This window comes from Diabrotica undecimpunctata, chromosome 9, assembly GCF_040954645.1.
Source record: "Diabrotica undecimpunctata isolate CICGRU chromosome 9, icDiaUnde3, whole genome shotgun sequence".
Taxonomy (NCBI): domain Eukaryota; kingdom Metazoa; phylum Arthropoda; class Insecta; order Coleoptera; family Chrysomelidae; genus Diabrotica; species Diabrotica undecimpunctata.
This window is the reverse complement of record NC_092811.1, coordinates 76,288,022-76,315,353: the sequence shown is the minus strand read 5'-3', so window position 1 is coordinate 76,315,353 and position 27,332 is coordinate 76,288,022. Positions and strand designations below refer to the sequence as shown.

Genomic DNA, 27,332 nt, shown 5'->3' with positions numbered 1-27,332 from the left:
CACGGTGATTTGTGCTATATACCAAGTTGTAGTAGGTATTTGACAGAAAACTATTGCAACAAATCTGGGAAATGACACGGAAGTTAGTGATCAACTGGCGGAAACTTTAGGTAACAAAAACATCTTGGATAATAGTTATAAGTGTTTAAAAGGGAAAAGTGATAAAGGATCAGACTCTGAGAAAAAAGTAGTTAAGAAAGCAGAAGTAAATTCATCATGACGGTATTCAAATTCCCTCAGAGACTGAACCTCTAATCGTAAGAAGGGGGGCATGGTTAGGCAACTTATACTACTGCTAGTATTGTAAGATTTGGAAAATGGAAAAAGAGAAGGAAAAATAAAGATGACTAGTTTGAGATAGGTTAGAAAATAGTGTTTTATTTAATACAAATCTGGACAATTAAATTAAATAAGTGTTTATATAACATATAGGTATAATAACTTCACATATACGATATAATATGTCTTGCATATACGACTATGTATATTTTTATAAGTACCTAATCTGAAATGACGCCATCTTAAGTTAAATGGAAACGACGTGTTATAATTTTATGATTTATTAAATGTATATAACTAATTACAATGTCATAGTTACTTGATATAAACCTTATATTTTTATAAAAAAAATAATTAGCTGGTATCTTTAATCGTCTCATTAGACCTCAAAATTAATCAAGTAATCAAATAAATTATTCACGTAAAATTGAAATAACATGTAAGTTATTTTGTAAGTGTTTTTTCATTTAAATACTTTATAAAATTTAACTTTTTTTGAGCCACCCGATATGGGAAACTTTTAATAATTATTTATAAGTGGGTCGTCTGACGTGTTCCGATTAATTACAATCGAGAACGTTCATAAATTCAACACGTAAACTCGAATCGATACATGCGCAGATTTATTCTGACAGTTTTAGTGAAAATCATGTTTACTTGTAGCACCGGTATAGGTGTAACCACTATAACCTTATTATTAGTATTAGTTGCATGTGTAATAGTAGATGCCGAACTAGAAGAACAGTTTTGTTCCAGTGACAATCTTGACAGTGTCGAAGCGTCGTGTTCGCATTCCACAAATACCATGTCCAGTCCTGACAGTTATAAAAGTGCTAATTCTATTTACGAATTCACGGCAAACGATATCAAAGGAGAGCCAGTATCTTTGGAGAAATACCGAGGTCATGTATGTATCATAGTCAACGTAGCGTCGCAGTGTGGATATACAAAAAATAATTATGCAGAATTGGTGGAATTGTACGATGAGTATGCAGAATCGAAAGGCCTCAGAATTCTTGCTTTCCCATGTAATCAATTTGCAGGCCAAGAACCGGGAAGTAATGCAGAAATTTGCCAATTCATGCAGAGCAAGAACGTCAAATTTGATATGTTTGAAAAAGTTAATGTGAATGGTAATGATGCTCATCCATTATGGAAATATTTGAAGCACAAGCAAGGTGGTACTCTTGGTGATTTTATTAAATGGAATTTTACTAAATTTATTATCGATAAAAATGGACAACCAGCTGAAAGACATGGACCTAATACCAATCCCAAAGATTTGGTTAAGTTTTTAGAAAAATATTGGTAAATGTCTATTTTTATTAAGACTTCATGAAGTTAATATTTTTATAATAATTGTTTTACCGCACCAAAATAAAATTTTGTTTTAGTTATTCTGGATTTTATTTTTCAGGGAAGAATAAGATAGTTTGCAGGTCCTCCAAATGAAATATTACATTTTTAATAAAAGCAAAACAATTATGTATTTAACTGCTGTTTTTTAATTTAATCTAGTGATCAAAGTCCGCGGTTCGTTGGCAAAATAAAAAGTTGTTACCATGACATCTAAATTAGGGATAAGATAAAAATGAATTGAAAAGTTTATTTTTGATACATAGGTATTTTATTTACAAAAATTTCAATTATTAAAATAATTAAATTTTTGAAAAACAAAACTATTTTGATCAATAATTAGGTACATTCCAATTTTTACGAAAAGTAAATGTTTATTACCACAAAATAGGTACTTTTTACGGTTTTTTAATATTTTGAAGCTATTTTGTGTGGAATTTTAAAGTAATTACTATTTAAATGGGAATAAGCCACAATTAAAGCTTAAAGTAAGTTTATTTACGTTGAACGATTTCCGAAGTGAAAATTGAAACATCAATAAACTTACTTGAACCTTTAATTGTGGCCTATTCCCATTTAAATAGTACCTAATTACTTTTTACGATTTGATATTTTAAAGTTTTGTGCTCTTCTCTTTGTGTTTGGTCAGGTCTCTTAAGAATGTTGGAATTCTAACTGGATAGTTCTTGCATTATGTCTTACTTCATGTATCCACTCGATTACCTATTTTTTTATTTCAAAAATTGTGTAATTTTTGTTTTACTTTTTTTCTTGAACTTGATTGAGCTCTATAATTTACACATCTTCTTTGTTTAATTATGGTAGCAATAAAAGGCCACTTTTCTAAAAGACTTACATTTTAAGTTCTTGGACTTTTCATACATAAAGAATAAATTTAAATGGGAGTTGTGTGTTTTGTCATATGTACCCAATATAAAAATGAAATTTTGTGACCATGCCTTATTGTTTACCTTGCCTTAATATTTTATTGTAGATTTGCAGGAAATCAGGCAACAAATTCTTCAATTATTGTACTAAACTTAATATGATCAAAGTGAGTTAAGCAATATTCAAAGCAGCATGATAGCTTAAAGTTTATGCAAAGAATTTTTTCATATTGAATTTAAAATCCAATGAAATAAAAAATACTCTACCTGGACATTATCCAGAATACGCTGCAGTGAAAATAGCTACTTATTATGTATGCCATGACAGAAAGAAATATTGGTGAAATTGTAAGACATTGGTGACAGTAAGAAAAGCAATTAGATATTTAAAAATGAATTGTTTAGAATTATCAAAAAAGAAAAAGTAAATAGTTTTAAAACAGTAAATAGGTAGTAACATGTTAGTATAAATAATAAAGTTAAAAAGACATAAATAAATCTATCAAAGGACAATTACAAAAAAAATTCTAATAATTTACTGCAATTAATACCGAAAGAAACAAATATTTTTATTCGTTCTTGTTTTATATGAATTTAAAAAATTGCAGAATCCATAAAATAATATAAAAATGTACTTTTTCAAAGTTTTCTCTCTGTACACTTAAAGCATACAGCTATACATTATGTCAACACTGCCAGACGAAAATACTTCGTTCTATAGAGGTTCTTTTTAGCTATCTTCACCACAGCATTGTATCATGTCCCCCTCTCTCAATGACTCTAGTGAGTGTATTACAATAACCAAAACCATAAATATTGAAACCATTGTAAAAGCAGGTTTTGGTATTTGGTTGAATATCTGTGAATATAGGATACACATAACCATACAATATGCGAAACAAGACCAGGACGTTGAAAGTATATTACACTTTTATAATTACCAGTTTATTGTACTTTATGGTAGGTACCTACTCTTTTACAAACAGAAAAGTTAGATATTAGTACTATATTCTATATTATAGTGTAAATATCTATAAAGTTTCTTATAAATATACAAATTACATACATACAATACAACATACATGTTCGGATAAATTTCCGCGGTCAAATGAATGAAAATTACTTAGTTCTCGGGAAGAACCGCGTTGAGAATTTATTACTCGACGTTTCGGCACCCATTTTGGAGCCATTATCAAGAGTGATACGATTCGGTTCGAGTTCGGGGTCTCAATCTGCCTACTCCCCTCACTCGAGACGTACCAGTATCGTGTTCTATATTGCAAGAACTGTCTCTCGGCACTGAGGTCTCAATCTGCCTACTCCTCAGCTCAGTGTCGAGTGACACTCGACACTAAGTAGTAGGTAGGACATATATATATATATATATATATATATATATATATATATATATATATATATATATATATATATACAGTAGACTCCCTCTATAACGAGAACTGAAATGACAGACTAATTACCTCATTATAAGCCGATCTCGTTATATCAGACAATAATAATACTGTGCATAAATATGAATCTGTAGTTTTCTAAACCATTAACTTCCTATAGTGAAGCCATTCGGAGCAATATAATATGCTAATAAATATTGTTTGAATGGCGTTTTTGAAAAAAAGTTATTTACTTTTACTGTCAATGAAATATATTAAAACATAAAAGAGTTGTTTACTTTTATTATCAATGATATACGTTAAAACAAAAAATCTGTACTTATATTTTTTTCCAACTACATAATGTATAAAGCGTATTTTCAAGGATAACATAAATTATTGCTTCTGCAATTTTAAGAACTCTGTCATTTTTAACTGCTTTAAATGGCCCAGTATCATTCTATCATATATTTTCTAAAGATGTGAAACAGTTGTATTTATTCATTGTAAAGAAGTTTATTGCGGGCTGCAGTTAAGTTTATTGAGGGGCTGTTTGAAAAGGTATTTATTTATGGCCACGACCGGACCAAAAACATAAAAAACACGTTTTTGGATCTTATTTTCTCTCGTTATAACCAAATTTGCCTCGCTATAGACGGTTATAGTTCAATAGAAATTTCACGGGACATCTAATGTATCTCGTTATAAGCGAAACCTCGTAATAACCGTGTTCGTTATAGAGGGAGTATACTGTATATATATATATATATATATATATATATATATATATATATATATATATATATATATATATATATATATTAAATTATTTTCAATGGTTGAATAGCAGAGGTTTTATCGGTCAATAATTGGCAAATAAAAGTCGTCAACTGTGATCGTGACACACCCGCTGTACAAAGAATAATCTCTCAATCTACTGAAGTCCATTCTCATAGATAACTCCTATCCGGCATCCTTTATCAATAAATTTCTATATTCCAAAAGCTATGGACAATCCATTACGGAAACACCCAACGGGCTAACATTAGCGTCCATATCTAATAAAATACAGATGAATAAGTCCCCACTCACTCCTGAACAAACCACAAAATATGCTTCGCTCCCATACTTCCCACAAATCACTAACAAGCTGAACAAACTTTTCAAAAACTTACCTGTCAAAATAGCCTTAAAAAATACCAGAAGCTTAGGCAAGTTATTTTCTAAGACAAAAACTCCATTGGCCCCTCTAGAACAAACTAATGTCGTCTATCATGTACCCTGTGCAGAGTGCAACTCCTGCTACATTGGCCAGACCAGCCGCTCTCTTCAAGGTCGACTAACGTCCCACAAAAGCCACATTAGGATTTCTAAACCATCTTGTGCCCTTGCACAGCATGCCATTTCAACCAAACACAGTATCGACTTCACGAATACCAAAATACTGTGCAAACAAAAAAATTATCATAAGCGATCCATCCTTGAAATGTATCAAATTCTAAAACATCCATCGTCCCTAAATAAGAGAACCGACATCGACAACTTGAGCCAGATATATCACTCTCTCATCATACAAAACAAATAAAAAAAACCCCTTACAAGACAGTAACTTCATTCCCATTCTTCTTTCCATTTTTTGTTTGTTTTTTTTTTAAGAAAAAGGAATAAATGAATCCTTTTTTAAAAAAGGTCTGTCTCTATTCCGCCCGCTAATTCCCTCAAGAATCGTGCCTGCTTGCTACATTCCAGAGAAACACATGTACGTCAATAAGCCACATGTGAAAATTATGACATCCTAGAGCTGATAGAAAAAATCGAAAAGATTAGTGTGGTTTGACCCTCGAAAGAGCTTAAACCAACATTCAAATGAAGCCATTGGTTAAAATCAAATGAACTAGTGTTCTTACAGTTTTTCTTGTATTTATCGTATTATATATCTCGTATTTATATTCCGTTACCAGCTGAAGTCCGTTTGAAGAGGGAGGTCTGTATATGTCTCTCTGGTGGTCTGTATTACAATAGGTATCAATATCAGATTACCAGTAGGTCGGTTTTTAAAATTTCGCATAGATCTTGTCCCTCACTATACTTATTTACTTTCTTGTATTTATTTGTATTGTTATTAAGGCTAAAAAATATCCAAAAAATTAGTTTTAGAGCATTATTTTTGTCTGAAATCATATCTGGACAATTTAAAAGATCACTACAATTAAGTATTATAATTCAAGTCGATAATCAGGCCTAATGCACATTTTCAGGTGGATGTGTGCTCACGTGAGGTATGGTACTGAGAAAACATATAGGATATTATAGACTGAGAAAACCTGAGTAATATAATGGGTAGATCAGGAGAAAGTAATATCATAAATGAAATGAGGGATACCATATTGATGATGACTTCTGATCATATGGTACTCAGATACAGACCGAAAGTCTCCATCTAGGTGTATATCCGCTCATGAGAAGGAAGGGACGTAAGAAAAACAACCCAGATTACATAGTTATAACTGGTACACAGATGGGTCTAACACTGCAGATATATACACTAGTGGTGGAAATGTAAACATTCCTATTCTGATAGGATAATATATGTCTATATTATAGGTAGAGATAGGAGCCCTAAGGGAGACTCTAAGCTAGTGTGGAATGCGAAAAAGAATTCAATAGACTGGTAGAACATAATGGTGTTACACTGATATAAGTGGCGGCAGTACATGACAATGAGCGAGCTGATGAACTTGCCAGAAGAGAACACGACAATAACTCTCACTGGGAAAGTATATCTGGTCCAGCATATGGCAAAATGTATATTGGATAGATAGATGATAGGGCTAAAATAGTGAGAAAAAAAAAAGGAATCAGCTCAGAATCATAACATCCTTCCGTACTAGATATGTGGAACCGTATACAGTGGGATCTGTAGTATAGAACCTGAAATAGTCAACCATATCTTGCATGAACTACAAGGCACCATCAGGTAAGCAGTAAATACTTTTTAGAGACTACCAAGTAATTCCAAAAACATAAGATACTTATCCATTAGACAAGCTGTTAAAAGGTTAATTATTCTGGAATGAGAATTATGAATAAACAGAAAATGAATAATAAGCTAATTATGTGCAGTACGAACCGTATATAAAAGAGGGCTTAAAAAAGATACTTCTGAAAATTATAGTTTCTTAGTTTTTTAATAAAGAAGTCATGATAAACTATCAAATTTATATCCGAATAGGTGTAGATATTATTACATGAAAAAAAAACAATTTTTTGAAAAATAATATCATTCATTCAAAAAGGACTTAAAACTTATGTAAATTACCATTTCATATTTGAAGATATTTGATAAAAAAATATATTTAGAACTCATAGAGAACGATTTATCTACTTACGTGTTTTCGTTTTTAATAAAATTAAGAGTTTCGATTTTTTTAAATTTAACATTGATATTAACATATTTTGACATTCAATGTGCGAATTTTTTTCCATGGAAGCCCTCTATTGTAAACCGGTCGTACTGCAGCCAGTTGACCTACTTTACATCTTCCATTCACTCATGATATCCATTCCTTATATCTTTCATTGGTGTTTATACGTCCCCAGGTCATTCACATCACAGCCGATTACCAATTGCAGTTCATTTTCCTGCAATCTTCCATTAGCTGTTCTAATTGCCTTGGTGGTAGGTTTTCAGGATCATCATATGGGAGAAATGCTCATCTTAAATTTATCTCCTTCATACTACCTCCCTCTATGGTCTTCATTTGACCGTAGTTTAATTCCACGAACAAAGATTCATCGAAAGCAGTGTTTTGATATGTAGATTGACTATTTTATAGGTTTTTGAAACTTCAACAGTTGGGCTATAATTAAGCTCTCCAAGAACTCTTATTTTGCCCTTTTAAACCCAGTGTTTATGTATAAAAGTTACATTGGCCCTTTTTTGTAGCAACAGTAAGTTCAGCAGCATCAACCTCTTTCTCAAGAATACGGTTGAGCACCATGGGACAATCGGCAATATTAGTGGGATCGACTACATTTAAGTTTACTCCCTCCCACAGGCCCATCATAGTCTCCACCACCTCAGTAGTCTATTTTTTTGTGAACTCGTTAGCTGAGGTACCAGAGAGTTTTTGCGCTAAACAATGTTGCATGGAACTACAGAAGTTCATTCTGACTGCCGATAGAAGGAATGTTAAAGATCAGGTCTGCTTGATACTGATCTAGTTGAGTACCCGGATGGTATCTGTGTGCCAGTCGGGAAAGTTTGTTATATTGCTGTATGACCTAGTCTGCTCATTAGAGTTCTTTGATTTTTTTTTATTGTTTAGCGTCGGGTTTTGCCAGTACTCCCGCATTCGTTTTATGCGGATTTACTGTGATCCATATCCGAGCAGCCATTTTTGCTTTTTTCTTCATTCTCTTTTATTGACTTTCTGACTGAGTATTTAAGGCAGAGACAGAATCCGAGACTGAAGTCGTCCCTCTGATTATCCTATTTATACATAGGACAGGTTTCCGCAATTTTTAGAGTATTTATGGTTCTGATAGTTGTAATAAAGCACCTGCATCGAGGTCTATTCGAAGGATATTCATGATAACGAATATTGCCTCAAAGAGTGTCATCTGCCAGACAGAGCAAAAAATGTTACAGATATTTCGAACGGATATGGCTTTTCAATAAAATTTAAAATAATAAAAATATGAGTATAAAAACAAGATTATCCACAAAATTTTAGTGCATATTTTGTTAACAATTAAAGCAAAACCTGCTTTTTGCGTATTTACCGTATGCAGAAACTTCTATTACACACGAAAAATGCTCTGCGAGTGTCTTAAATCAAAATTTAAGTTGATATATTGCCATATTAATTAAAGAGAAAAAGATTAAAAGTAACTCGAGATAAACGAAAGTCTAAAACATTATACCAATTAATCTTAGTGATAAAAACGCTTTAAATAAAGTTAAGACGTAAATTAATATTTAACTTCGGTAATTGAAGGTTTATTAACTTTTATAAATGTAGAAATAAAAAACACGAAAATCATTAAATTATTAAAAAAGATAACACAAAATTTTATCAGAAGATGATCTCGGTTGGAAGATGGTTGCCCAGGTTATAACTTCAATAAAAACCTTCAAGAGCGTTAATAAAGAGGGACCACCTCATACCTCATGTTTTATCTACATTATATAAAAAAATTGAGTTGTGTGTATTGTCTGTCTCCCACGAAATGCGTCTACACGTATTGGATCGAAGACCGCCCTAACCGGTCCTAGAAGCGACGGTTAGGTGGGAAATAAAATACTTTCCGCGAACCAAAACAGACTAAGGTATGGCAACCTTAACAGAAGAGTCCTTGGTCCTCCAGGTTGGGAGTTGGGCTAAGTGACAGTCGCTAGCACCTATTTTGAACAAAAGAATATACACAAGGTAACCTGGACCTCTCATGATGAAACAACAACGAGTCAGATTGATCACAACAGACTAAGGAATCAAAATGAAAATGAAGAAGGCGAGAAAGATATAGACTCCTACTGGAACAGAATAAAGGAAAATATTGAAGCAGTAGCAAAAGATGAAATAGGGACAGAAACTTGTGCCCCTAACAATAATTAATTTGATGATGAATGCAAGAATGCAAAAATATGAAGCCCACAGAAAAATACTGACCCGACGAACTAGAACAGCTGCTGAAAATTGCCAGAGAAAAAAAAGGGCAGAAAAGAGGATACACAAAAGACAAAATGAAACAAAGTAAATAAGGAACTTAAATATATAGAAAACCTTAACAGAGAGAACGAATTCAGAGCATTCTATAAGGAAGTTAACATCAAGAGAAAAGAATTCCCGGCAACTATAAATCAATGCAGAAGTCCGACTGATGATCTATTAACAACAAGGAAAGAAGTATAGAGACGATGGATGGAATACTTTAAACGGGCACTTAATATGGAGGAAGATGAAGAAAACCTGGAAGACGAAAGAGAAGAGGTTAGAGGAACAGACGAGAGGTAAGAGGAACCACTAACAATTCTTGAAGTTAAAGATGCAGTTGAAAAACTAGCCAAAAACAAATTACTCGAGATAGATGGTTTCCCAGCTAAACTATATAAAAAGGTGGCCACGATACTATCATGGCACTACAGCAGCTCATGAATTGGAATACTTTGCACCATACACAAAAAAGGCGATTCTCTAACCACAGAGGAATTAAGCTTCTAATAAAATATTATCTACTATACTATGCAATCCTAGGACACCATATGCAGAACAAATAATAGAAAACTACCAGGCAGCTGTCAAGAGGTGGTAAATTTAACAAAAGTAACTCTTGAAACATTACTATCTCAACACCATCTCAACTTTGAAGAAGCATTACTATCTCAAAGTGAAGGAATAATAATTAACGAAAGATCTATTAACAACATAATATATGCAGATGACACCGTGATTATGGCAAGCTCTGCTGAACAACTCCAGTTACTGCTAAACAAAAACAAACAGTTTCTGTGAACATATGGACTAAAAATAAATATAAAAAAGAGTAAATACATGATAATAACAAAGAAAACAAATATACCAACAATCATACATTTGGGAAAGGTACCGATAGAAAGGGTTGATAAATACAAATACCTAGGAACCTGGATTTCAGACAATAATGATCAAACAACCGAAATAAGAGCAAGGATAGAAATAGCAAGAAATGCGTTTGTAAAAATGAAAACAATTCTCTACAACAAAAACCTTAGATTAGAACTGAGAGTAAGAGCACTGAGATGCTACGTGTAGCTGGACTGTAAGACTGTGATTGCAGACTGTGTACTGCAATATGGACTTGAAAGCTGGACATTAAAGCAAGAACACATAAATAAATTACAGTCCTTTAAAATGTGGTATTACAGGAGGATGCTTAGAATAGCATGGACACAGAAGAAAACTAACACGGAAGTATTGCGAGAAATGGACAAAGAATTCGAAATAATAAACACAATAAAAATAAGAAAATTACAATATCTGGGACACGTATTGAGGAGACAGCGATATGAACTGCTAAGGCTGATAATACAGGGACAGATAAGAGGAGGAAGGAGTATAGGAAGTAGAAGAGTGTCATGGTTGAAGAATTTAAGGGACTAAGACTAAGAATTTAAGACAGAGCAGCAGTAGATAGAGTAAATGATATCCAGTAGATGATATCCAACCTCCGATCGGGAGACGGCACTTAAAGAAGAAGAAGAAGAACTCTTGAAAAAGTTGAATTGAAAGTATGAATTCAGGGGAAACTATCTGAACGTTTTAGAACAAATAACGGGCTGCGCCAGGGAGACCCTCTCTTCTAGCACTGAAAAAAGTAATACGTATGTCACAAATCACAACCAGCGGCTTAATAACAAATCAGTGCAAATTCTTGCCTATGCCGATGATATTAATATTGTTGGGGGAACGGAAAACGCTGTACGAGAGGCACTGAAAGAATCGGTTACAAAAATGGTTTGAAAAATAAACATCAACAAATCGAAGTACATGGAAATAAGCACGCAACCACAAATCCTACTGCCACTTGGTATAGAAAGCAGTTTTTTGTATACCTACGAGTGCACGTCAACACTGAAAATAATACTACCGCAGAGATAAACTGCAGAATTTACATAGCCAGAATGTGCTATTTTGGGCTTAATATCCTTCTTATATAATTAAATATATTGAGAAATACAAAGGTAAAATTCTACAAAACAATAATATGCCCAGCCCTGAGATATATTTCACAGACCTGGACTCTAACAAAAAGTCATGAACATGTGGATATTGTGAAAGAAAAGTACTGAGGCGAATCTATCGAGTGGTGAATGACAATGAAATGTGAAGAAGACGACATAACTTCGAACTTTATAAAATATACCAGGAACCAGATATCGTAAAATACATATATTAAGATAGGACGTCTGAGGTAGGTAGGGTATGTAATGCAGATGAAACAAAATGACCTAGCCAGAAAAACGGTCTTTGATAGACCCATTGGTCAGAAAAGAAGATAAAGACCCAGAACAAGCCTTGATAACATCGATAAAGACATGAGAATTATAGGAATACGTGCTTGTCGGAGGAAGTCGATGGATAGGGACGACCGAAGAGAAATTTTTGAGGAGGCTGGGACACATACAAGGTTGTAAAGCCAAAATGATGATAATTATGAAAAATATTACCCTAGTTAAACTAAGATAAACACTTACAATCCCACACCAAAAAGTCGGTCTATCTCAAGGATTTTGTTCAAGGCAAACATTAGATAAAAATAATCATAATACGAGCCCTAACAACTAAATGTTCGGTCAAACGAAAATTTATTTAAAACATTATCTTCACAACTTTGCTTATTAAACCAAAAAACGAGATCAACAATACATTAAACACAATCATTAATAACAAAATATTAAAATGGTTCGGTCTCTATAAACTTTAAATTGCAGCGTTGCTGGCAAAATAAACGAAAATGTTGCATAACATCTTGACAACTAAATGTTCGAAAAATTCAAGAAATTACTAATAATATGGGGTTATATCGTCACGCGCCTTTACAATCGCGGCAATTCTGTCTGGCATTGTCCGTACTAAGTATTTACACAAGTCAGGGTTGAAACTATCCCATAATTCTCTCAATTTACTATTCAAATCGACTGAGGTTCTCTGGGGATCATTACGCAATTTCTGTTTGATCTTAAGTCACAATGTCTCAATAACATTAAGGTTTGGACCATTCGAAAGCCATGAGAGGACTTTAATGTTATTATCTTCAAACCATTTTTTAGTTGTTTTAGCTGTATGGCATTCAGCACTGTTATGCTGGAATGTAAAATTCAAGTCCTGGTGGAGATCGTGAGCACTTGATACAAGATTATTTTTCAAAATTTCTTGCTACTTTACTGCTTTAATTGTACCTTCCATCACCTCATATCTTCCTAGACCTGCTAATGACATGCAGCTCCAAAGCATAATTCCTTTGGGAACCTTCATAGTTCTTTTGAAGCAATCTTTATGGAATTCTTCATTTTTACTTCTGAATCAAATCAAATTTCGATTCGTTACTGAATATCACTTTGAACCAGTCATCAATGGTCCATGAAAACTTTAAGCAACCGCTTCAATTGGGCAGTATTGCAAGATTTCATAGACCGTTGATAACTGGTCTAGAGTCATATTCAATGAAGAATCGAAATTTGATGTTTGCGTGGGAGACACTCGAAAACGGGTTATCAGAATTAAAAATGAAGCATTCCATAAAGATTTTCTCAAAAGAACTCTGAAGTTTGCCAAAGGAATTATGATTTGGAAGTGTGTGTCATCAGCTGGTTAGATTCGATTCGTCATTGAATACGGCTCATTTTTTTAATAGCCTGTCTTTAGGTTCTGTGTTCTGTCCATGACACGCATAGAATTCTTTTATACACTCACATTTCGAAGGCTTCGATCTTATTTCTATCGATTTTTTGAAAGTTTTTGTTTGTAAACCTGAGATTAGTATTCCTTGTTATTGTTCGATCTTTCCAAATTTTAATTAATTTAGCTGTTGCGGTTCGGGCCAATGATAGTCTCTGCTTGATTTCTAAGGAGTTATCGCCATTGTTGGTTATTAGGAAGCCCAAGTACACAAATCTATCTACTACTTTGAAATTCGCTATTTGGTGTATGTGTGGTAGATTATTTTTTGTCCTGTCTTGGATCATTATTTTTGCTTTTCGGTGTTAATCTAAAGTCCAAATTCTTTGTTTATCCGAGTGAGCCATTTGTCTAGTACTATTCTCATTATATATTTAGAATATATTTATGTTTTATAATAATGGTCAGAGTATGCTGCAACCCTGTCTAGTTTCTTTTTTTGTTTTCAACGCATTTGAATATATGTCGAGTTCATTAACTCTTGAATTTTTATTATACAGATTTCTTATTAGGTTAACTAGATGGTTAGGCACTCTCATATTTCCCGGTATACTAAAGAGGGGATCTCATTTGATTAAATTGAAAGCCTCTGTGTAATCTACGAAACGGCAGCATTGGTAAATTGTGTTCCCTCACTTTTCCTAGTATGTGTCTGGTGTTCAATATCTGCTCATGTGTTCATTTCCCTGGTACAAATCCATATTGTTCTTTGGCTATCTCTGCAAGTAGAAAGTTCTTTAGCTGTTCATTGATTATATGTAGCAGGATTCTGCTTGCATGAGGAATAAGGCAATGGTACTGTAATTGCTGCGTACAGTTGGTGATCCTTTCTTATGGATAAAGGTTGATTCTCACCACTCATCAGGTATTTCACCTGTGATCCATATCATGTTAAAGATATCCAGGATTATATCTATGCCACTCTAGCCTATTGCTTTTAGACTCTCCGCAGGTATACCCTCTATCCCTGGGTTTTTTGGTTCTTTGTTGGTTGAGAGCCTTCCCTGCTTATGCTCGTAAAATGGATGCTTCTGTGATGGAATGGAAGTGTCTTTGTACATTTCTAAGCAGTAATTCTTTCATGTCTCTGCAATGCTCTGTATTTCGGTTTATATTTCTCTATTATGGTCTTAAATCGCTTGAAGATATAGCTTAAACTTTAGTGAAAATATTTAACTTTTTTAAATAGTACATAGCTTTCATGGTGGTTTGAATGTTGCTCCAATTCTTTACACACGTTATTTAGATGGTTGTTTTTATCTCTGCTGCACATACATTTTATTTTCCTGCTTAGCTTCGGTACTTCTTGAGTGTTGTTTCCTGTTTTTTATAATACGTTGTAGCATAAGTCCTCTTTGTTTCATTGAGTCTAAAGTTTATCCTTGCATCGAACATATCCAGCTTTTTGTTTCTATCCATGTTTTATTTGTGTCTTTTATTATTTGTATTTTTCCTGTTTATCAGTTTTATCTGAAATTATTTCGCAGTATTTAACCTTAGCTGTTTGGATGATGTATTTTTCCAGTTGTGTGTAGTTTGAGACTGTAGTTAATTTTGGGCAGCTAATAATCTGATTCACAGTACGCACAGCTTTTACGTTTATTACTGAGGTTAATAATATTGTTTTCTGCGATTTCTGTAGTCTATTTTGATTTTTGTGTTTTTATTTGGGCTAGTCCATGTTAATAGCCTTCTTGTGTGATGTTTATAAAGTATATTTCTTATTGCTAGATAGTTTTTACTAAAAACTGTAAAAAACCTTCTTCTGTGTCGTTTTTAATGCCCAAGTCAAATGACCTGATAATATCTCCCAAATGTGGTTCATAAAGTCTCCAATAATATATACTGGCTCCTTTTGTGCAATTTTCTTCAAGATCTTTTTTATGTCGTTATGCATGCCAATGTCTTCATCTGAGGCATCTGTTGTATGGATATAATATACCTGAATGATTAAGACATTTTCTGTTTTAACTTCCAAAGTTATTTTAATGAGTCTAAAGTTGATTGTATCATATTGTATGATATTTTAATATTCTACTGTATATTAGTACGACTTCTCCATTATGTCCTGTGTTTTCAGATCCTCATGTATAGATCGTAGTGTTTTGTTTTAAAATGTCCTTAAGAGAAGGCCTCTGACGTTCAATGTCCCCATATTTATTGATTTTCTGTTTTAAAGCTTCTGTATTTCGCTTTCACTTCCATTCGCCCATTTACCACGAGGGGCCAGGTTGCTCGCGCGAATTATTATACATTAACCCCGATTGTCGATTGCGGTATTGCACTTCAATAGTCCAGCCGTTCAGCAGTTTCAACACATATTTCAGACAGGTCGTCATCAATTAATTTCTTATAAATACTATAAATTTTTATTTTAAAGTCAGTTGTAATTATATTAAATAAAATGCTGTTACTCTGTTAGTTGTACCTTTAAAAGGGCCTTTTTAAAAAGTACCTTCGGGAGTGACAACCCTTAAGTGGCGCATTCAGTGGATTAGTGGGAGAGTCTCCAGAAGATCATCGTCGTTTTCAAACGTTTCAAACAGGGAAAACTGCAGCTGTTTAACCTACGGATTCCAGAAAAATTGGCACAGAAATATATTTATGAAGAATTCTGAAAAGAAACTTAAAGAAGAAAAGAAACTTGTACCAAAAAGGAATGCATCCAAGCATCATCCCATTACTGTAAGCAAATTTCATCTTATTTCTAATTCTAATATAATTTCACAAGTATCATCTTTTAGAATAAGCGATTCTCTTTCAACAATTTTTTAATCTAATATAGAATCTAGTGAAAATATTAAACCAGATTTACATTTAGTTGACAATAATCATATTTTTAAGTCCACAAATTTGTTTGAAATACCTTCTATAATTATTACACCAGCATTCATTTCAAATAATTCTAATATGTCACCCATTTTTGATGTTAATAAAGGCCTTTCTATCGTACCAAAGTACGACGGCAATCCAAATAAACTCCACAATTTTATTAATGTTATTTCCATGTTTCTAAACCATTTCTAGGATCATACAAACCCCGAAAATTTTCAAAATCTCATGCTTACCCGAGGAATTATGAACAAAATTAAAGGAAGAGCCAGATAAATTATTTCTGTATACGGCTGTAAAGACTGGCCTTCAATAAAATAAATTCTTGTCCAAAATTTTGCAGACCAACGTAACGAAAACTCATTAACTAGAGATTTAGTTAATCTTCGTCAAGCTCCAAACGAAAACCCTCATCAATTTCACGAAAAAAGTATGAGCCTTTTAAATACTATTTCAAATCATATTGAATTACACACAGAAAACGAGGAAGTTAAAAGAAGTAAAAAAGAATTTTTCCAACAACAAGCTCTAACCACATTTTTGGCAGGCCTAAGAGAACCCCTAGGATCAACAATTCGATCCATGAGACCACCGAATCTCGCTCTTGCTATTCAATATATTCAGGAAGAAAATAACATTAGATATCTCCAAAAAACTCATAATTATTCCTTATCATCTTCTAATAAACCATCTGCGACTTCACAAACACAGAGACCCAATTTAACTCATACACCCGCTCCTACACGAAGGCAGCCTGAGGTGCTCAAGCCTCAATGGCCACAGCCATTCTTTAGATTAAATCAAATGCCCTTGCAACAACAACCATCTAACAATAGTCCAAGACATTTCAACCCTCTAGATTTCAACAAAATCATCAAATCACTTCATATGCACAAAATTCTAGGGCTAATCAACCCAATTTTCATAAACCAGTTCCATCTCAATTATATAAGCCAACACCTATGAGCGTATCTACACGCCAAACCGGCTTTAATAGATCCCAATCTCACAAAAACTTCCGCTTTCAACAAACAGCCAGCCCCCGATTCACCGTAGAAGAACTCTTTAATATCGAACAAGAGGAAAACAATTACGATGAAGGTATAGACAACGACACATACCCAGATTACCCTTATTATGAACAAGAAAGCCAAGAATATGAGGAAAATGTACATTTTCAAACGTTTCAAGACGAAAAAGAAGTGACGTAGGGGAATTGCATTCCTCTACTGACAAAAGAAAGCTTCCTTACATTAAAATTCAAAATCCCCCTCTTAAACTTCTTATTATTGATACAGGAGCCACTAAATATTTCCTTAATCCTGATATAGCCAGTAAATTCTACAAGAATAATATTAAATATGAACCATTTATTGTTACATCAATTTTTCAGAATCATTCACAAGATTATTGTGTAGAAATTCCAATTTTTCCCGAATTTAACTCCGATATTAACCTAAAATGTTATGTTTTCAAATTTCATTTCAAAGACATTTGACGGTCTTATCGGCCTCGATAATCTTTAACTTCTAAAAGCAAATCTCGATTTTATCCAAGCTACTCTTACTACAGAGCATTCTATTCTTCCTATTAATTACTATGTCACAAACAAAGCCCAATTCTATACAGTCCAACTAGAGCCCCAATCAATTACCCAAGTCCGATTGGCAGTAAAGGAAACATCAGGTACAATCGTCATCCCAAGACAAGAAGTCAAAGGTGCCATCCTAAGAGAAAATCTAACCGTTGCCTGTAATCAACTCGCCTGGACCGAGCTAGTCAATAAAACCGACGAATACATCCAAGTAGCATTAACTGATCCCATCAAAAGTCAACCCATAAATCTTGAGGAATATCATATATATATATATATATATATATATATATATATATATATATATATATATATATATATATATATATATATATATATATATATATACGTCAGATATCATACCTACTGAAGACAGTAATCTAAGAGATGTCGATCCTCTCCTTAGAACCGATCATCTTAATACAGAAGAAGAATCTCACCTAAGACGACTGTGCAGGAAGTTTGCAGAGATATTTCATACATTATTCAACTTTCAATATTCATTCAACCAAATAAAGCACCATATACGAACCAAAAACGAAGTTCCAGTTTATACCAAGTCATATCGGTATCCACACATCCATAAAGAAAAAGTACGTAAACAGATTACTTCGATGCTTGATCAAGGAATTATCAGACCGAGTCAATCACCCTGGTCATGTCCAATCTAAGTCGTTCCAAAGAAACCAGATGCCCCAGGAAAAATTAAATGGAGAATAGTTGTCGACTACCGGAAGGTGAACGAGAAAACCATCGATGACCGATATCCAATTCCAAATATAACATTCTGGACAAACTAGGACGCTGCCAATACTTCCCAACCCTAGATCTAGCCAGTCGATTCCATCAAATTGAAATGGCCGAAGAAGATATCCAGAAGACTGCATTTAACGTTGAAAATGGCCACTATAAATACATGAGAATGCCATTCGGACTCAAAAATCACCCTCAACATTCCAGAGAGTAATGGAGAACGTACTAAAAGGACTAATAGGAGAAATATGTCTGGTCTACATGGACGACATTATTTTATTTTCAACCTCTCTTCAAGAACACACGGTATATCTTAAGAAAATTTTTGAAAGATTAAGAGAAACAAGATTTAAGATACAAGTTGACAAATGTGAATTCCTTAAGAAAGAAGTCGATTTTCTATGCCACGTCGTAACCTGCGAGGGAATTAAACCAAACCCGACTAAGATTAGAGCCATCATAGACTATCCTGTACCAAAAACAGCAAAATAAATTCGAGGACTTTTAGGATTACTTGGTTACTATAGAAAATTCATAAAGGACTTTGCCAAAATTACACAACCACTTACCATATGTCTTAAAAAGGATGCAAAAATTGAACACACCGAAGAATTCTTAAACTGTATCCTGTAAATCCTAAAACCTGTAAAAGTTTATTGATTAATGAACCACTTCTGCAATATCCAGACTTCACTAAACCCTTCAACCTTACGATTGATGCAGGCACCTTCGCTATAGGAGCCATCCTATCACAAGGTCCAATAAGAAACGATAAACCCATCGCCTATGCATCCAGAACTTTAAATGAAACTGAACTGAAATATTCGACTATCGAAAAGGAGATGTTAGCAATTGTATGGGCTACTAAATACTTCCGCCCATACCTTTTCGGACGAAAATTCAAAATTTTATCCAACCATCGACCACTACAATGGCTATTTTCACTTAAAGACCCAAACTCAAAGCTTGTCAGATGGAGATTAAAGCTGGAGGAATTTGATTACGAAGTAATATATAAAAAAGGCAAATCCAACACCAATGCAGATGCTTTATCCCGTGTCGAAATTCACACGAAAGAATTAAACAGTGTAGATGAGAATATGAAAGAAATAATGAAACTCCTCTCAAAAGATGACGATGATATCTCTATGATTAATCACCCCAGTTTCTTATCCGATCTAGAAGAATTTCTAACCGACCAAGCCGAAGAGTCTCAACAAATTTTGAATCCGTCAACCCCTTTAGGCAACTTAGACAAAATCAACCAAAAAAATCAAACTGCAACGTTAACTTCCGAAGAAATAAAGATAATAGACGAAATCTTACACGAAGACAGCAAACAGCAAAAATCTGAACCTCAGTTATCAAACTCCCAATACTTACAAGAAGATAACAATATAGATGTGACCAAACATTCCACGGCAGAAAATCCAATAATGGGAATTCCAATTAGCGAGAAACCACTAAATTGTTACAATAATCAAATAATTTTCGAGATAGTAAATTACAGCCCGGTGAAAACAATCATAGAGCAGTGTTTTGTAACAAAGAAGAGAATGTATGTCCAATTGGGAAAAAATGATCTTCACAACGACATTTTCCAGTTTTTCAAGAACTATATAGATCCGAAAAAGAAATACGCCATTCTGTTCGAGAATGATGAACTCTACAAATCCCTATGCAATATTCTACGAGACACTTTTAAAAATTCCGCATTCGATCTTGTCAAATGCATATATGCAATACGTGCCAAGCTAACAAGTATCACAGAAATCCAATTAAGCCGAAATTTATGTTAACACCAACTCCAACGAAACCGTTAGAAATCATTCATATGGACACATTCCAAGCTAACGGACAAAAATATCTTACAATAATTGATGCATTCTCGAAATATGACTAAGCATATCCCATAGAAGAATCCAACGCAATAAATGTAGTTAATGCCTTCATGCGCTTTATAAGTGTGCTTTCATAACAAGGCGCCGACTCTCGATCGGGCCATAGGATGGTATTATATTATCATCGCCACGTAAAATAAATATAATATTTTAAATGCGAGCGTTCACTGTCAGTGCTATGCTCTAGGCGAGGATACCATGCCATGGTCTCCGTAATGAACGCACCTTAACCCACCATGAACTCCCACACATGATAATTGCAGATAGTGGAACCGAATTTAAGAACGGCCTTGTTCAGGAATTTGTCGATACACACAAAATTTCGATTCACTACACAACACCAGATAATGCACAATCGAACGGAATGATAGAACGTTTTCACTCTACAATTTTTAAACACCTACGAATACTTAGAGAAAAAAGGAAGACTCTGGGTACTAAAGAACATATGTTATATGCTATTTTAGGATACAACAATTCCATTCATTCATTAACTAAACAGAGGAACAAGGGAAGCCCTGTTCGCTGTGAATGTACTTGTGCAAAAGCCTTCGATAAGGTCAGACATAACCGTCTTATCGAATTTCTTGAAAAGAAAAACTTCGATATGAGAGACATCAGGATCATTAGCGCTATCTATTATAATCAGATCGCTGTGGTAAAAGAGAACAACGTCTTTTCAAATGAAATACAGATTGAGAGGGGCGTCAGGCAGGGTTGTGTCCTGTCTCCTACTTTGTTTAATTTGTATTCAGAGGAAATAATCCAGGAAGCACTAGAAGAACTTACTATGGGAATAAAAGTAAATGGCCGACCAATCAATAATATACGGTTTGCCGACGACACTATTTTATTAGCGGAATGTCTTGAGGATTTACAACAAATGGTTGAAAGAGTGGTAGAAGTCAGTGAAGAAAACGGAATGTCCCTAAACACAAAAAAGACACAATTTATGGTAATTACAAAAACCCAACAGCGCCAAGAAAACAACAATACATGAAGAACAAATTAAAAAAGATGAAAAATATAAATATCTGGGTACAATAATTAACGAAAATAATGAGTACACAGAAGAGATTAAGGCAAGAATAGGACAGGCAAGAAATTCTTTCAACAAACTAAAAAAAGTACTATGCAGCAGGGACATTTCAATTTCTTTAAAGATAAGACTTCTGAGATGCTACGTGTTCTCCGTATTATATATGGGTTAGAGGCTTGGACTTTAAAGAAAGATGTTTAGGACAGATTGAAAGGATTCGAGTTATGGGCCTACAGAAGGATATTAAGAATAAGTTGGGTAGATAGAGTCACGAATGTCGAGGTGTTGAGAAGAATGGGAAAAGATAAAGAGGTTTTAAATACAACTAAAGTCAGAAAATTGCAATATCTGGGACATGTCATGAGGGGCGAGCGTTATAACGTGTTGCATTTAATAATGCGAGGAAGAATACAGGGTAGAAGGAGTCGCGGAAGAAGATGCATCTCCTGGTTAAATAATTTGAGAGCTTGGTTTAACTGCACTTCTGCTGACCTCTTTAGAGCAGCGGCGTGCGAATCGAAATGCCATGATGGTTGCCAACCTTCTTAGAGGAGATGACACGTGAAGAAGAAAAAGATCAACTAAACAAAAGCCAATCGAAATTCTCAATGGCCATATCGATCCTCAGGATCCATTTGACATCGATATTAACAGAACCATAATAAATAACTATACACACAGCCACGCCATAGATTAAAGAAAAAGGAAATTTACAGTAAAATAAACAGAAAGCTATAAGAAACCAAACAGAAAAATATTGAAAAAATAAATCAAAAAAGACAAACACCAATAACTTATAAACCATTGTGAAAAATAACAATCCTGTAGCAATAGACACGCAAGATACGTCTATACACAAAAAGAACATCAAACACCAGCCAAAGACTAACGATAAAACTGCTTCACAGATGTACCTCAGTAGCAGCCCAATAAGTTCAAATTCAAAACCTGAAGGACAATCCAGGAATCCTCCCAGTTAAACTTGGACAAGCGAGGATACAGACCAGCACTCATGACTTCATTCACTATTTCCATCTAGAACCCATCGCAAAAGAGATTGAATCCATGGAATCTCAGTATATCACCACCAACAGAGCAATAGAAAATGGACTTAGTCAACCTTATTTTGACAGTCTACAAAACTTTGATAAAACTGTACAGTACCTCCTCCAAACAGCAAAAGAAAAACTCGACACAATATGTCCAAAATCCAGAAGCAAAAGAGGACTTATAAACGGATTGCGAAGTGTAATAAAATCTATTTCTGGTAATCTAGATCAAGAAGATGCTAAAAGATACAACGCTGCCATTAAATCACTTGAAAATAACCAACAGAACATTATTACCAAAATCAATAGCCAACTCAGTCTCAATAAAAGAATAATGACAAATTTTAACAAAACAGTTTCATTACTTACACACAACCAAGAAATCATAGCTGAAGAGACAAACAAAATTAGCTTAGAGATGAACCAATTCGTTTTCGATTTTAATGATTATATGCAAGTTCGAAATATCCTTGACCAGATAAATCTAAATTTACAAACAATTATACAAATACTGGATGATCTACAAACACCAATTACATTTGCAAGAATTAAAACTTTACACAACGGTCTCATCAAACCTGAAGAAATAAAATGGACCGTGCAAAAGATGCTTAAACACCACCCTGCATCACAGATTCTCTATATTCAAGAAGAAGACTTAACCAAATACTATGAAATCATAGACATTGATAGTTATTACACGAATCACACCCTTGTTTTCATTTTACATTTTCCTATCCTTCATTCCAAGTCGTTCACATACTTCCATTTATACTCACTCTCAACTAATAATCACACAATAATCATTCCACCTGGTCCATACCTAGTCCACAACTCAGACCTTTTTCAATACATGGATGTACCATCCAAAAAAGGCGAATCCAAATCATTCATCTGTCCTGAGAAATTTCCACAAGAGAATGACCAGAATAATGACTGCATCGTCCAAATTCTCCAGTTAATTATTGATGCTGCCCAATGCCAAAGTGTTCTCGTCACTGTCACTACAACGATCATTTAAAAAGTATCCGATACACACTACATTGCCGTTTTTTCAAAGGCTACGAAAGTATCTACCCATTGCACCACCACTGAAATAGAAGTACTCTAAGAGACCTATCTAATTAAGTTACCGCCAGGATGTGAACTACGAGCCAATAATGAAGTTTACACGAATTCCAAAACAACAATTAAAGAAGAAGCACTAACATTACCAAAAGTCAAGACCACCACTATTCTGAAGAACCACCCAATAGTCAAACCCCTAAAATTGGACAGAATTCCTTTAGACGAACTACACTAGTTATCACAGGAAGAAGAAAGGATCCAATCTATCCTCCCAATACAAATGGACCGCAGCTACATATTGGACACCACCCATATATATCCTGGTAGCAATCCTTTTAAGTTTTGGTTTTCTCAAGCTAAGCAAACTAAAAAAAGAAGAGATGAGCAGAATCCATCCACAGCAGAAGACATCCCTGACCAAAGCCAAGAGTCCTCAGAAACAGTTCACAGAGTTTTGTTCATCCCTCACAAAACTTCCCCAGAGGATGGAAAAATTACGATACATTAACCCCGATTGTCAGCGGTATTGCAGTTCGATAGTCCAGCCGATCAGAAGTTTCGACACATATTGCAGACAGGTCGTCATTAATTAATTTCTTATAAATACTGTAAATTTTTTATTTTAAAGTCAGTTGTAATTATATTAAATAAAGTGCTGTTATTATGTTAGTTGTACCTTTAAAAGGGCCTTTTTAAAAAGTACCTTCGTTAGCAAGTAACTGCTTTGATCCTCATCTACAATTTACATGTGAATTTGGGGTTGATAACAGTATCCTGTTTTTAGATATGCGAATCATTCGCACACCGGATAACAGATTAGTCACTACCTGGTACAGAAAAGAAATGGCTAGCAACCTTTTCTTAAATTACCATTCGACACACCCAATCAGATATAAACTTAACCTGGTACAAGCCCTCAGCCTTAGAGTACACATGTTGACACACCCGCTTTCAAAGAAGAATCTCTCAATCTACCGAAGTCTATTCTCATGGATAACTCCTATCCGGCATCCATTATCAATAAATTTCTATATTCCAAAAGCTATGGGCAGTCCATTACTGAAACACCCAACGGGCTAACATTAGAGTCCATATCTAATAAAATACAGATAAGTAAGTCCCCTCTCACTCCGGAACAAACCACAAAATATGCTTTGTTCCCGTAGTTCCCACAAATCACTAACAAGCTTAACAAACTTTTTAAAAACTTACCTGTCAAAATAGCCTTAAAAAATACCAGAACCTTAGAAAAGTTATTTTCTAAGACAAAAACTCCATTGGCCCATCTAGAACAAACTAATGTCGTCTATCAGGTACCCTGTGCAGAGTGCAATTCCTGCTACATGCTACCTGCTACATGCTACGGTCTGCTACGGCTAGACCAGCCGCTCTCTTCAAGGCTGATTTATAAACCTTACGTTGGCGTTGGCGCTGGCGTTCGCCGTTGACCTTGGCGCTGGCTATAATATACTGCATTTATAAACTTTCGGTTGGCGTTGGCGTTAAAGATCATTTCTAACCTTACATTTTTGATTTGGTAATATTAATTTTTGCTTAAAAATTAACACAATGGAAAATGAAAATGCTCAGACTTTGTTAGGTGCAGTGGCACTTATATACGATACTTTGTATTCGAGCAGCAGCCTTCGAAATAAAAGACAACGTTAATAGAAAAGGAGGCCCATTAACCAGAACAGAAAGACAAGAGATAATTTTAATTATTATAAAAATATAAAAAACTGGGATACGTAGCAGTTTTTTAAATATACCAGGCTGTAGGTTGCAATATTTGAAAAATTAAAACAAATGGTAAAACAAAAATAAATGTAAACTATCACTCTGATGAAATTTCTAATGTATAGGGAATATAAATTAAATTATCTAAACTATTTCACTTTATAAATACAAACATAAACAAATAATTTAGTTTGATTTGTTTGACAAACCTTGTCACTTTTTCGGTATTGCTATTGGCTGCGATGACAAAGATACAGTTTTTTTTTATGTTCTGTGAATGTGACTACAACCACAGAAGAGTTGGTGTATTCTATGCTACAACGGCGAACGGCAAAAGATGAAGTTGGTTCATCTTGAACGGAACCGAACGCCAACGCCAGCGGCGAACGATGTTTATAAATAGACATACGAGTTTCCCATTTGACCATGTTGTAACGCGAACGTCAGCGCCAGCGCCAACGCCAACGTAAAGTTTATAAATCAGCCTTCAAGGTCGACTAACGTCCCACAAAAGCGACATTAGGATTTCCAAACCATCTTGTGCCTTTGCACAGCATGCCATTTCAACCAAACACAGTATCGACTTCACGAATACCAAAATACTGTGCACACAAAAAAATTATCATAAGCGATCCATCCTTGAAATGTATCAAATTCTAAAACATCCATCGTCCCTAAATAAGAGAACCGACATCGACAACTTGAGCCAGATATATCACTCTCTCATCATACAAAATAAATAAATTAAAAAAAAAACCCTTACAAGACAGTAACTTCATTCCATTTTTTTTTTGTTTATTTGTTTTTTAAAGAAAAAGAAAAAATGAATCCTTTTTAAAAAAGGTCATTCCCCGTTCCGCTCGCTAATCCCCTTAAGAATCGTGCCTCTTCCCTGCATCCCAAAGAAACACATGTACAACAAGAAGCCACATGTGAAAATTATGACATCCTAGAGCTGATAGAAAACAATCGAAAAAATTAGTGTGGTTTGACCCTCGAAAGAGCTTAAACCAACATTCAAATGAAGCCATCGGTTAAAATTAAATGAACTAGTGTTCTTACAGTTTTTCTTGTATTTTTTGTTTCGTTTCTCTCGTTAAGTTGTTAATTTTTAATGTTAAGTTATCGTAGAGTTTTTATATCATCTATAAAAAAAAACCCTACAAATTGTTTTTGTAAGTATGAACCCTACTGGTTGTTTCCTTATATTCTAAAATCATTTTTATTTGTAGTGAACTGATGATGCTTTTAAAAATAAAAGCGAAACGTATTCGAATAAATCAATAAAGTCGTTGACAACTTTCATTTGCCAATTATTGACCGATAAAAACCTCTGCTATTCAACCATTGAATATATTTTAAATATACAGTGATGAGTGCCTTAAGAACCGGCAAAATAACGCAAAAGATAGAAAACATAATACGTTGTGAAATAAAAAGGGATGAAAGTAGTAGAGTTGGGAAATTATCGATAGAAACCTCTAATTTACATTACATTATATTAGGACTATCGATAGTTTTCCACCTTTAGACGTTAGCTTATGAGCTAGTTGACTTCAGTCATAATATTACAAGTATGACGTCGAACATTAACATTTTTTAAATTTCGCATAAAGTGAAAACTGATTGAAGGCAATAAAGCAAATGTAAATAAACAGTTTAATTAGTAGTAATTTGATAATTAATTCTGTGTTGACGAATACAGAATAACAAGCTATGATAATTCTGTATTGAGAATAGTTTAATTCCTACTTAAACTGTTTTTACTTACATTACGTAATACGTATTACTATGACTGAAGTCAACCAGCTCATAAGCTAACGTCTAAAGGTGGGAAATTTTCGATAATTCTAATGTAATGTAAAGTAAATTATAGGTTTATATCGATAATTTCTCACCTCTACTACTTTCATCTCTTTTTATTTCACAACGTATTAGGTTTTCTATCTTTTGCGTTATTTTGCCGGTTCTTAAGGCACTTATCCCTGTATATATATATATATATATAT

The 27,332-nt window shown here is 34.0% G+C and overlaps 2 protein-coding genes across 3 annotated transcripts in view; one reads left to right on the top strand and one right to left on the bottom strand.

Moving 5' to 3' along the window:
- The window catches only part of LOC140450155 (sensory neuron membrane protein 2-like), a 383,672-nt gene that overhangs the window by 141,247 nt on the left and 215,093 nt on the right, over positions 1–27,332 (bottom strand). The gene's annotated exons all lie outside the window — the stretch shown is intronic.
- On the top strand, positions 846–1,676 carry LOC140450157 (glutathione peroxidase-like). Its single transcript, XM_072543604.1, has one exon. The coding sequence runs from the start codon at positions 893–895 to the stop codon at positions 1,589–1,591; it is 699 nt and encodes a 232-aa protein (XP_072399705.1). The 5' UTR covers positions 846–892; the 3' UTR covers positions 1,592–1,676.

Coding starts and splice junctions, on each gene's coding strand:
- LOC140450157 (XM_072543604.1), top strand. CDS start 893: ATGCGCAGATTTATTCTGACAGTTTTAGTGAAAATCATGTTTACTTGT.